The 13,895-nt window shown below is 43.2% G+C and overlaps 1 protein-coding gene across 1 annotated transcript; it reads left to right on the top strand.

Moving 5' to 3' along the window:
- Nucleotides 1–3,610: 3,610 nt before the first annotated feature.
- On the top strand, nt 3,611–9,929 carry TTR (transthyretin; the record flags this gene model as incomplete). The annotated part of the gene is given in 6 exon segments (XM_082852629.1): nt 3,611–3,749; nt 4,762–4,892; nt 8,441–8,508; nt 8,511–8,566; nt 8,570–8,575; nt 9,822–9,929. Coding segments are annotated over 6 exon segments (438 nt in total). The 5' UTR covers nt 3,611–3,680.
- Between the last annotated feature and the right edge of the window lie 3,966 nt (nt 9,930–13,895).

The raw sequence follows: 13,895 nt of genomic DNA, 5'->3' as shown, positions 1-13,895 counted from the left end.
GCTCCCTGTACTCTCACTTTCCCTCTACCTCCTTATCTTGTTCAAGTTCAAATTCTGCTAATGATTTCCAGGTCAATGATAGTTCAGAAGACAAGCAAGTCAAAGTGGCCAAGGGCATGAGGCTTGGAGGGTGTGCTACTGCAGTGAATAACGGAATCTACTATTAGGGGGTGTAAATGGATGGAGTGGGGGTGTAACTAACATGAGGAGATAGATCAGGCATAAATATAAGTTCCTGTATTTAGGTGAAAATTCATAAATGGTAACTGCGGGAAGATATCACCTCACACCTGTTAGAATGGCTATCATAAAGAAGAAAAGAGATAATAAATGCTTGCAAGGATGTAAAGAAAAGGGAATCTTTGTGCACTGTCGCACTGCGGATGGAATGTAAATTGGTACAGCAACTATGGAAACAGTATGGAGTTTCCTCAAAAAATTTAACATAGACCTAGCGTACAATCCAGCAATCCCAATTCTGGCTATAAATCCAAAGGACATGAGAAATGGATCTCGAAGAGATACCTGCACTCCCGTGTTCAGCATTATTCACAACAGCCTAGATATGGAAACAGCCTCAGTCTCTGTCTAGGGGTGAATGGATAAAGAATCTGTGGTATGTATGTACACAATGGACTATTATTCAGCCATGAGAAAGAAGGGAATCCTGCCATTTACAACAACATGGATGGACCTCGAGGGCATGATGTTAAGTGAGATAAGCCAGACAGAGAAAGACAAATATTGTATGACCTCACTCATATGTAGAATCTAAAAAAGTTAAACTCATAGAAACAGAGAATAAAAAGTGGTTGCCAGGGGCTGAGGGGTGGAAGAAATAGGAGAGTTTGGTAAAAGAGTACAAACTCACAGCTATAAGATAAATAAGGTCTGAAGACCTAACGTAAAACATGGTGACTATAGTTGATAACACTGTCTTATATAATTGAAGTCTGCTAAGAGAGTAGAACTTAAATGTTCTCACTGAAAAAAGAAAAGATAAATATGTGAAGTGATGGGTGTGTTCATTAACTAGATGGTGGGAATCCTTTCACAATGTATACATATATCACACTTTAAAAAAAAAAGTGTACACACTTTAAATATCTTAAAATTTCGTTTGTCAATTATACCTCAGTAAAGTTGAAAATAAGATTCATAAATGAAAAAAGCAGAGATGATGGATAATATATGCTGATTTTTGATCATTGCGACCAAGAGGTCATGACGGGTAGTGTTATGTTGCGGGGAACGTGGTCGCAGCTATTACGGTTACAAATGCGTTCAGGATGCATCATTTGCAGTAGAGCGTCTTCCAAAGAAGGTTACTGTCTCAAAGTCCCGTGTACTGGCCTGATTCTACCTGGAGCACGTATCCAGTTCACAGCATCACATTTGAAAAGAAGCACTGACCACCGATGGGAGTGTATCAGAGGAGGAAGTTCTGGGTGATAAGGACTCTGGGAAACGTGTCTGAAAAGGAATCATTCAAAGAAGTTGGAATGTCTATTTGGCAAATAGGAAATAAGCTGTCACTCATCACTCAAATGGCTGTCAGGAGACCCGCAATTTCAAACTCAAATTTCCAGGCGGCCAGGCAGGAACATAGATGAGAGAAACAAGACATGTATAAGGAGAGAAACGAGCTCAAGCGTGAGAGTGCCACTAGAGATGCTACCTGGCCTCAGAGTGGAAGGAGAGGCCTGGTTGTTGTGATGTCTGAGAATGACAGCCTGAAGATTACCGTCACATGTGAGAATAGGCCTAATGCTACCTTCTTTTCTGCTTTCTCAAGAGAAGCCAGAAATCACATTTTCATGCAATATGTCTCAATTTTTAATTTTAACAACTATTTCAAAAAAACTTTAAAGACAGATTCCTCAGGCCAAACATAACATGTCTATGGGCTGGTGGCAGCCCAGGGTTGCCAGGTCATGATGTCCATGGGACACATTTCTTGGTTTTAACAGAAAGTAGAGCAAAGATGCATAGATGGAAGATTGACTTGGGACATGAGAGCACGTTCGAATGTTTAGAATTCACAGTCAGAAAACAGACTCTCCACCCAAGCTCTGAGCATTGGGAAATAGTCCAGAGAATAGTAGATGACAATATATGAAAGAGATGAGAAAGGATTTTCTCCTTAGCAGAGATGTTGAACTAAATTATAATTATACTTTATACCAGAATAGTGGCTTACAGGTTATCAAGCGCTTTTGTATTATCTCATGTAAAAAGTTATTAGAATAGTTCTTTGAAGTAGAAAAGTACGTATTTCCATTTTACAAATGCATGAGCTGGGTATCTGAGATATTACATAATTCACAGAAGGTCACCCTGGAAACCGGGCAAGAGAATTAGGACTCAGGTCATCGAACTTCAAATTCAAAACTCTTTCCAGTGCTACTTCAGAGTCAGACTCTAAGGCTATGAGATACCATTCCTAGCTATGCTCTGAACTGGATTTGCTCCTTTGTTGTTTTTCTGTGGTCAGTTTCCTCCCCTGCACATTTCCGTATTCCTGGAATGTCTTCCTGTCCCTTACACTACTCCCTGAAAGCTCTTATCCTTCACCACCTCTTGTCCAGTTTCTTCCAAGCTGTCACCTAAAGGAATGCTCCCCCAACTCTCTGTGCTCCAAACTGGACTCACCCTTGACATGTGATTGTCCAAAATTTTTGTCTATCTTCTTTGCATCTTCTACATATACGTCTTTATCAGGACAAAACCTGTCTTAACCCATAACAAAGCCACATGCACTTATGTGCACACACATACACACAAGAGCTGGTACTTGATCAATGAATCATCAAATGATTATAATTGCTGGACTTGTAAACTGGTCAGGAGAAAGAGAACCTTTTGTCAACCATGGCTTCTAATTCTCACAGCCATTTCTACTTCCTTCCAGAAACTTTGATTCTGACAAAAGCCAGCTGGGTAGCCTTGTTTCTGCACATTCAGTGCAGGAGAGGCCATAAACAATATCTGGTTCTTTGTATTTCAGGCTCGTGGATGCCAGTTTGAAATGTGTCATTATTCCTTGGGTCGAGAACCTTGTCTCAGAAGAACACAAAAATCATGGAGAAATTGCTAAGTTAAGCTTCCAAATGACTTAGTTTGACTGAAACATAGGTTTTTCAAATGTAAGCACTGCCAAAGGTTTCTCCTCGTTGACTCATGGGATATAGCTCGAGTGCAATGTTGCTTTCTGGTGCACTATATTTAAGCCTGTGTAGCCAAATGTCATTCCATGTGAAATAAGTTATTACAGTTTGCATCTATCGTTTAAAATGAATGATAAAATGTATAGAAAATGGAAAACATGCATAGAAATAATAGGTAGGGAGGAATAAAATCTCCAAGAATGTTGCTGCATCCAGCCATGCATGGAGGAGGGTATTTTTGTTGGTTTTGATTGTTTTGTTTTGGTGATCTAGCTGGTCAAATGACCTGTTAAGAATATTTCATAGAGCTAATGTTCTGACGCTCTAATCTGTCTAGGCAAGTTTCATATTTGTGTGGGTTACTTATTCTCCCTTTGTTGACTAAGTCAGTAGTCAGAATCAACAGGTTTGGAGTCAGGTTGGCAGGGCTCAGGAGGCTGGCTGGGGAGAAGTGAGTATAAAAGCCCGAAGCTGGGAGCAGCCCTTCTCAGAGACCCACCAGTCCTCGGCAGAATGGCTTCTTCCCGTCTGTTCCTCCTTTGCCTCGCTGGACTGGTATTTGTGTCTGAGGTTAGCCCTGTGGTGAGTGTTCGACTCTTTGAAATCCTTTCATGTGTCTCCTGTGGACGAAGTAGAAGGGACTCCTTCCTGCTTTGCCAACCAGCTTTTGTTAGTAGGGCCAGGGCACCCAGCATCTATTTTTAAACATCATTGATTCAAACTTCAAAAACAATGAAATTCTGCAGAGCTCACTGAACTGGGGCTTGGATCCTGGGCGCTCTCCTTTATGGCTTTGCAGTGGTACCTCAATTTCCTCAGATAAATGGTAGAAATAAAGATCCGATATTCCAGAAGCTGTTACTATTGAGTTTTCAGAAGCTTGACATTTGGTAAAGTTGATTTCCCTTTAGCTAATCAAAAAGTATGTAGTGATTAACCTCTGAAAGGCTTGGCAGACAACCTTCTAGTCAGATATCTAACTCTTAAATCCTGAGAATTCCCTGGTGGCCCAGTGGTTAGGCCCCAGCCCTTTCACTGCTGCGGGCCCCGGGTTGACCCCTGGTTGGGGAACTAAGATCCCCCAAGCTATGCAGTACAGCCAAAAAGAAAAAGAAAAAAAATTCTTAAATCCCCTAGGAGAATTAACTAAAACTCTAAAAAGGGTCATGAAATCATCTGACATTATTTTACAGCGACTAGTAAGAGGGAATCACTACAGCAACAACTGAGTAAAATGCTCTCAGGAAAAACTATTTAGTCCCATGGCACAGTACATCTTTGCAGTAATTCCACTCAGATGACGAGGCTTACTGAAGCAACTGTTCTCAGAGGGCCTATTTGCTCCCTTCAAGTTCATTATACACGCCCCCCGCTGGAGCACAGCATGTCCAGAGGCAGAAACCATTCCTTCTTCGGAGACAATCACGTCTTTGCTACACTGAGTGAGGGAAGCTCATTAACCATCAACACTTCCGTAGCTGGAAATGGGATTCGCGTGTCCTTTCTGCCTCGCTCCAAATCGAAGGTCACAAAGGACGCATCCTGTCACTTTGACCAACTTTGTTGACTTGTCACTTGTTTTCTCTCTGCCCAGGGCTCTGGTGAATCCAAGTGTCCTCTGATGGTCAAAGTCCTAGATGTGGTCCAGGGCATTCCTGCTGTGAATGTGGGCGTGCAAGTGTTCAAAAAGGCTGCTGACGAGACCTGGGAGCCGTTTGCCTCGGGGTGAGCTGCCCGGGGAACCCAGATGGAGGACTTGGTTATACCTTCCCATTCCCCCGCCACTTGTTAGAGAGAGGGGCTCACATTGTTACCAGAAGGGGGGCCCCTTCCAGGGCCCGAGAGTGGGCTCTCATCTAACACTCGGAAATGAATTGTCCGAGGAGACTTTACCGGGAAGGGGCACCCGGGCAGAGAGCAGCAGGGTAAGGGAACCCAGGAGCACTGCTCTGCCACGTGGCTCGCAGTCTCAGGGCTTATGGTGATGGGGTTAGTTTCCGGCTGTCTCTGGCCAATCATCTTGCTTGTGCCCATATTTGGTCTGACTCAGGATCCTTCCTGGTGGCAGGCACATCTCTCTGCCAAGATGGATTCTAGCTCGAGGGTTTCTGGGCGGTCGGCAGGACCTATGGGCTGGCTTCTCCTCCCTCCTTTTGGCCCCTCTCGGGTTCTCCCGATTAGTTTTCTGAGGCAGTGCCGTGTTCCTTATCGGGACCTCCTGTTGTGAGACAACTCATGCAAGCAGTTATTGTCGTACCTGGCCAAGGCGGGCGGTTTCGGTCAAAGGGTCCCTAACAACATCATTCACTAAAGGTCCACCAAGTAAACTGAAAATGTGGGCAGAGGGAAGGTGGATTCTGAGAAGGATGCCCTCTTGCCTTGTTCAGCTGCAAGTGACCAGGATCCTGAACAGCATTCCGGGCAGCTTCCTACTCCCCCCTACACTTCACCACATTTTGGGGTCCTGAACCACATGAAAAGGGTGATGAAAACTATGAACTCCATGCCCAGAAAAATACACACATACACACATACAAAAACGTGTATATAATTTCAGGAATTCCAGATTCCTTGATGCCCTTGCCTAACACTCCTTGTCTTGGAATGTTAGGAAAGATGTAGAATTTGTGTTGATTTATTAATGAAAGGAATGGAATCGAGGGGCTGCATGGAGGAGGTGACTGTCTGTAGTGTATCTGGATCATCCAGAGTCCAGGGCTGTTGTCTAGCAAACCCTGGTGGAGCATCTACTCTGTGAGGCTGGGGCTATCGAGCTCCATAAGAAAAGACACAGAAGAGAAAGACACGTGATAGCAAGCACAGCCACAGATCAGCGTCACCATGCCCCACCGCTGGGAGCCCAAATGACTTCTCACCTTCACCAGATGCTCTGTAACTTTCACAGAGTTCTTCCACCTCCACTAGCAAGAGTTTCAGAGAACATGCACATTAGTAAAATCTAAACCAACCAACTAAAAGAATGAACAACGAAGAAACACTCAGTACCAAGCGATACTGCTAAGTGTTTCTGTCCCCTGAGAAGAGAGTTTCTGTGGGTTTTCAATGAATCCCAAGAATCACATGATGATTCTTGAAATAGAATTTTTTCTTTTTTTTTTTTTTACACATGATGATTCGTCATCCATCATTGGGAAGGTCATTTTCTTTAGTGTGGTTTCCACTCAGTTTTTATTTGTTAGTTCACTTATGTTTCTATAAGATGCCAAGAACACTGTGGAAATGCCAAGTTAAGAGAATATTCTAAGCATGAGACAGAACGGATGCCAAAAACATTCAGATGAAAATAAATAAATAAATAAATAAAAAGGAAAAAAAAAACCACAACATTCAGATGTTTGTGGGAATTTTTTTTCTGATGATAAGACAAAAAAGGGAAACCCAATATTTTCTTCCTGGCAAGGAAGAAAGGTGGGAGGCTAACGAACAGCGTCAATAAAGACAACTTCCATTTTTACCTGTCTTAGTTTTTGCTGTCTAATGGAGAGTGATTTCTAACACCAGCCATTGAGCAGGTACTTACATGGAAACAGAAATTGCCTAGTTTAAAAACAAAAAGGAGTTACCTAGTATTTGTTGACGGCAAAGAGTTACCAAGGAGCTTAATCATATAAACAATGAAAAAGTCAGATATAGGTTTCTCCTTGTATTTTGGGGTTCCCATCATGTGTACAGATGATACCGCCTCTGGAAGATACCCTCACACAACAGGGGAGAGAAGTGAGGCCCCCAGGTTCCCCAAGGGAACCGCAGTCAGAGAAGCTTATGGCCACTTCCAGGGGTAGTTACGAACCTTCGCCCAAACACCAACCCTGAATCGTAATGACTTATTATTATTTTTTTTAATGTTAACTCTCTGGCAATTAGTCTGCTAAAACCTAAATTGGAACATGTAGACACAGAAGTACGTTGAAAAGATTTTTAGCTTTCGGGAAAGGAAACCCATTGCAATAAAACGTCAAACAGTCTTTTCAACTGACAGCAAGAACTCCTCTCAGTTTTCTACGTATGAACAAAATCCCATCACATCAAATTATCCAACAAGTTAATAAAAACAAATTTTCCTGAAACTGCACATCATTTAAGTCCTCCAAATTAGCGGTAGTCAGCTCAATCTGCCCTTGGTGGTTCCCTGGGGACTATGGACCCATCAGTCAGGCTGGTTCTGCTGCAGGCTACCTGGGTGCCAGGTGGGCCCCAGGGAAGTCACAGCTTCAGTAACTGCCTTCCTGAGTGGCCTGGGCTGTCCCTCCTCCCCCACCATGGTGGTTAGAGCTTCTTTGACCTTCCCACGCCTCACCCACAAGCCCCAAGTTAGCCCAGTTCAAACGCTTCCCTGAGTTTCTAGATGTTCCTCTATCTCCTGCCATTGGCCTGGAACCAGGGTTTTCATCTACAATTTCCCCCTCAAAACACTGAGGGGACAAGGCCCCTTGCTGGGGAAGCTGTTTACTTTCCTCCTTACTTTGTACTGTACGGGGAAGCGGCCAAAAATGTGTTTTTTGTTTATTAGTAATGGGTCCTGTTGGATTGAATGACTTAAGAATGTGTCTATTGCAATTAAAAGAGGTATCGTGTTTATATTAATGCTTTAAAGTTTGGTTACTCTGGGAGCATCAGTTTACAGGAGTGTAAATAGATGATAATGAATGCAATGAAGGATCCCACGTTAGAAGTGTACCTCTCTAGAAAACGTCAGTGTGGTTCTTTTTTTTTTCTTTTGTTTTATTGGAGTAAAATTGGTTTACAATGTTGTGTTAGTTTCTGCTGTACAATGAAGTGAACCAGCTATACGTATATATATATCGCCTGCCTCTTGGACCTCCCTCCCACCCCCCATCCCAGCATCTAGGTCACCACAGAGCACCGAGCTGAGCTCCCTGTGCTATACAGCAGGTTCCCACCAGCTATCTATTTTACACATGGTAGCGTATTTATGACACAAGGTAGTGTATTTATGCGTAATGACTTTTTTGAAGTGAAACCTCACAAGAGAAAAAATCTACAATGAGCGTTTTGAAATATTCCTGACAAATTTCCTGTCAGTTAATTTTACAGTTACTAGAATTTTCCCTGTCCTGACCTAGTTGAGAAAAAAAAAATATATATATATATACACACATATATATAATCACATACACAAACTGCACTTATGTGTGTGCATGTGTGTGTGTGTGTGTGTGTGTGTGGTGTCACCTCAAAATGGCATTTATTCCCTCAATGCCTAACTTAACGTGGACTTTTGCACCTTCTAGGAAAACCAGTGAATCTGGGGAGCTCCATGGGCTCACAACAGATGAAAGACTTGTAGAAGGAATATACAAGTAGAATTAGACACCAAATCCTACTGGAAGTCACTTGGCTTTTCCCCTTTCCATGAATAGGCAGAGGTGAGTGGATGGATGCTTGTGTTGTTTTTAATTTTTTGTTTGTTTTCAATCCCAGAAAATGCACCGTTTGCACTTTGCACCCCTTGGAAAAGTCGGAAGGAACGTACTGTACTAGCACAGCTTCCCTTTCCCATTTCTACAATCAAAAATCCACAAAACTCTGAAAAGCAAACTTTTTCTCTCTTTGATGATAACTCATTTAGTAACATGACCTGAACTTACAAGACGCTCTTTAGAGATTTCATTCCTTCCACTGAATCCTATTGTCTGCTGAAGAAATATTAATATGTTGGATTATTAGGCAACCCTCCAGACCCCACTTAGGGTGTTACACAGCAAAAAATAAGTGCATCATTTTACTTCTCTAAAATCTGACAATTTTTTCATTCCAAAACACATCTGGCTTCCAGAGGTTTGGATAAGTGATTTCGGACAATGCATACAGAGACTGTAAATTCATAATAATAATAGCAACACAATAGATAACAGTTCTCAAGCATATACTACCACTGTTTTCTATATTTAACCTATGTAATCTTTGTAAACAACCCCTTGGAGCCATTCCTATTATTATCCTTATTTTACAGGTGAAGAAAGTAAGGCACAGGGAAGTTAAATAACTTGCCAAGGTCACGGGGCCAGTAAGGGGAAGAGCAGTAATATTTACCACCAGGGCCCGGGCTGGGTTTAGCCTCAAGGTGTGCCTCAGCTTTCTTCCTGTGAGAAGTCACGCTAGAAAAAATAATAATAAAAATAAAGCCACATTTGTAACCCTTGTTTCACACTCTATTCCTCTGCCTGTGAGGTAGTGGGAACCTCAAAGTTATCCATGGGTCCAATCTCCTTGTCTGTAATAATTCCTTAAGTCGTGTTAAACAGATGGCTGCCGTGGAAATAGAATCCAGACATGTCGGTCAGCGTTAAAGATCAACTAATTACATGAGCAATTAGGAGCTCTGTGATTTCCCTCGGTCAGGTTAGGGCCACCCTGATTTTTAGTGTGAATCTCCCAAAAAAAGAGAGAGACCTGATCATACAGGTGGGAGTAAAGAATCTGGTGGAAAGGGCTGCGCAAGGCTCCAGCGGCTTAGCTGGCCAGCATATTTGGAGTTTTGCCTTTTGCTCACACTGCTCCAGAAAACAAAATAAGAAAGTAAAACTAATGTCTTTGGACTTGGAGTGGTCTGTCTGTGACTCACATTTGGAGGCTCTGCTGAAAAGCAATCCGGTCTGTGTTCCCTCCTAGGTGGTGTTCACAGCCAACGAGTCTGGCCACCGCCACTATACCATCATGGCCCTGCTCAGCCCCTGCACCTACTCCACCACGGCCCTCATCAGCGGCCCCAAGGAGTGAGGGGCACCTGCTTCGGTGGACCTGCAGGATGAGGGACAGGACTTCGTGTAACCAACAGCATTCCATTTTTATTAAAGCAGGGCTTTCACTTTATAGGCTATGTTAGAAACTCGGGCAGAGACAATAAAACATTCCTATTAAAGCACTTCCCATCTCACCATTTGATCTTGCTTTTTTTTATTCCCCTGTTGTCCTCTCAAATAAAAAAAAGAAACCAAATTTGACAGAAATGCAAAGGAACTCAAAGAACATCTCCGGCTGAACTCTGGGGGAAATCCAAATTTCCAATGTTTTCCAAGCTAAGCACATATTCGACCTCGTCCGCAGCTATTAAAAACACACATTCTGCAAATGAGAGAGCTTTCTTTTCTTCTCACCTTTGGTGAATAGCAAAAGGCAAATTCTAAGGGTCCTCTTCTTTATTATGTGCATTTCCTTTAAGTGCTTCGCTGATTTCAAGAGTAGCCCAGCTCCACCGGGACAGACTTACAGTGACTCAAGCCCTCTAATCCGGTTCAGAATAACCAGAGCCCACAGGCAGCTGACTGGGGGATGTGATCAGAGAACCCTCGCACCCCCAACTCACTTGGACTAACCCGAAATTCATGTACTGAGAGATTGCTGTATGCCAAGCATTCCTTTAGATGCTTTGAACCTAAATAAGATCCAGTGCCTGCGTACAAAGCGCTCACATTCTTTTAAGAAGATAACTATGTCAACGTGATTTGACAAGGGCTATGGCCCAAGGCACCATACCTTGGCAGGAGGGTGGGAAAGAGGGAGTAGCAAACAGCCTGGAGAAGTCAGAGAGGGACTCAGAATAAGTTGCACTTGTTTGAAATTTGACTCTTAGCCATTTATCGGGTAGAAAAGGAGGAGGTATTCTAAGTAAGGAGAGCAGAGATTGCAAGAGCAGGCCAAGGGAAAGAGCTTGATAAATTGAGAGAACAGATGGGGGATTAGAATATTGGATCGTAGTGGGTATTGAGGTGCACTAGGTTGTGCTACTGTAACAAACAACCCCAAATCTCTGTGCCTGAACACAAAGTTTATTTCTCATGAGTGCGAAGTCCAGTGCAGAAGTTCATGTTCTGGTGACCCTCCACATGGAGGTGGCTTTCCTCCACATGGTGACTCAGGGCCCCAGTTTGATTTATTTTGTGGCTTCAAGGGACACCTAGTCAGCAGGCTGGAGGAAGAAATTATGGTATTAGCTACCTCTGCACTGAAGTGTCACACATGATTCTCCCTGACATTTCACAGGCCAGAACTAGTTACACGGTCCCATTCAGATGCACTGAGCAATATGGTCCCCAGCTGAGAGTCATTTCCCAGAACAACTCTACAGTCTGGAAAAAAGCACTAATCTGTGTTGGTCAACAACCATCTCTGTCACAGTAGGGCTGGCAGTGGCGGGAAATGAGGCTGGAGTGGAGGCTGATGGCCCTGATATCACCTTGATTTGGGGCTTCTACCCTCCAGAAATGAGAGAGAGAACCATGTGTCTCTGCCTTCCTATGGCTGCCTTCTTACTGGATTATAATCTCATCTTTTATTTTTTAAATATACATTTTATTGTGGTAAAAAAACACATAAAATTTATCATCTTAACCATTTTTAAGTGTTCAGTTTGTAGTGCTAAGTATTTTCACATTATTGTGAAACAGATCTCCAGAACTTTTTCATCTTGCAAATCTGAAACTCTATACCCATCAAACAACAACTCCCCTTTGCCCCCTCCACATGGCCCCCTGGGGACTACCATTCTGTCTTCTGTGTCTATGAATTTGACTACTTTAGATCCTCATATAAGTAGAATCAAACAGTATTTGTCTTTTTGTGACAAGTTTGACCTCATTTTAACCAATTACATCTCCCATGACCCCATTTCAAAATAAAATCACATTCTGAGGTACTGGAGGTTAGGACTTAAACATATATTTTGAGGGGGACACAATTTAACTCATAACACTTGTCTTTCATGACATTGACACTTTTGAACTGTACTGATATCCATTATTTTGGAGAACCACCCTCAGTCTGGACTCACCTGGCATGTTTTCAGGATTGGACTGAAATTATTGTTTTTGGTAAGAATACCACAGAAGTGATATCAGTGTTCATCTGAGTGCGTTATAGTTAGGAGTTGATGTTGTCAATATGTCATATTCTATGTCCCGTTTTTGATCAACAGAAAGTCTCACGTATTGTGCTGGTGTGGGTGGGAAGGAAATATCTCATAGCAGCAAGAAAGAGGAGACAGAGAGGAAGAACCCTGGAACCTGGAAACACAGCCATGACGTTGTTGTTGTAGCTTTATAGGCCGGTGATGAAAACAAGATTCAACAAATGGAGAGAAGACAGTGTGTCAGTACTCTCCAGCCCAAATCCACCAGGAACACGTGTGTAGCTGAACCAGTTGGACTTACTACTCATCCCGGCAAGAGAGAACACACAACACTCTCACTAAGACAGTATTAGAAAGACCCTATCACAGGGTTTGGGCTTTGCTTGGGTGGCTTGGGGGAGAGTCTAAGAAAGTGGGACTCCACTCTCTAGACTGGACGCCATCAGAAAGTGGGGACAATTCTATGACTGAGATCTCAACAGTTCATCTGTAGGGAAGGCAGACCAGAGCAGACACAAAGCTGTGACTGGTAAAGCAGAAATAGTTACTCCTTTTAGTGAAAAGGGAGGTTTGGGATTTTGTGGGTTTCAGCGATTTCTTTTTTTTCTTGCTTTGTCATGGTCTTAGACCGACATTGTTTGATGTTCTGTGAGACTGTTGTATCCAACAGAGCGACGATGGCCCAAACTAGCTTGTAATAAACTTGAGGCCAGTTCCCGAATGCCAGCAGCTGCTTTCCCACCCTCTTCCTCAATGTCTATAGAGCTGTTGAGAACAAAAAATCAGAAAATAGTGGTGATAGCTTTGCTGTGAATGGGGAGAGAATTAGAGGAGTCAATGAAGTTTTAGGCATCAATCGGTCCTGGCCAGCAGACTGAACGGACCACCCAGTCACTGAGCTCGGGAATGCGGGCAGAGGGCAGATTTGTAGTCAGCGATGGGTGAGTTCAATTTTAGCCACAGTGAGCTTGAAGGCATCAAGCCAGTTTTCAATCTCATACCTTGGAAGTCAGCATTGTGTGTACACATACAGGCAGAGAACAGAACTCACTAATATTAAAATACCTCCTGAAACATTTGGATAGCACCTGCCAAACAAGGAAATTTAGGGTGTTTATGCCTTAACCTGTATTTTGTTCACAAAGGTGACACTTCTAAGAACTTTTATTTCTCACCCAAACCCTCAGTCTTATGACCATTCCTTCCTTTTACTTCTCATTTCAGAGAACACAACACTCCCGTCCCTGCTTCAGCCCCACGACTTTTTCCTGCCTTTCAAAATGGAAATAAGCTCAGAATCAATTCCATTTTCCTAGCTTCCCATTCTCTGTGGGTTAGGACTGCCCCAGTTAATTTAAAGCCAAAGCAGATGGTAATTCATCTTTGGCAATCAGTGCAAATGCTGAAGGTCTGTTCCAGAGTCACTGTCAGCCAGCAAGGAGAGAGGGGTTACCTGCAGCTGCTTAAACAAACACTGAGATGTGGAGCTTCCCCAGGGGCTCAGCAGTCACCCACCCACTGCCGCTGCCACTGATGTCACTCCCCGGGAGGCTGAAGGTTGGGAAACTGCGTATACAGCAGGAATGCAACGGTGGGCTTGGGAGAGAACACTGGGGCTGGAACAAGCCCTGGCAGCTGCCCAAATGAGGACTCACGCTGAGCTGAGTGGACACGACTCGACAGCCTTCCTCAGGAGAGTGATCTGGAAAATACCCTGGAAAATATTTCCAAGTATGTGGAGGACAGTCCCTAGCACATAGTCAGTGCTCAGTGAATATTTGCCAAAGGAATGAATGGAAAGGGTGGATCCGGGTAGGCAAACAGTTCTCATCTGAGCC

The sequence above is a fragment of the Leucopleurus acutus genome (assembly GCF_964270905.1).
Source record: "Leucopleurus acutus genome assembly, chromosome: 13".
Classification (NCBI taxonomy): domain Eukaryota; kingdom Metazoa; phylum Chordata; class Mammalia; order Artiodactyla; family Delphinidae; genus Leucopleurus; species Leucopleurus acutus.
This window is presented reverse-complemented; position numbering and strand designations above follow the sequence as displayed.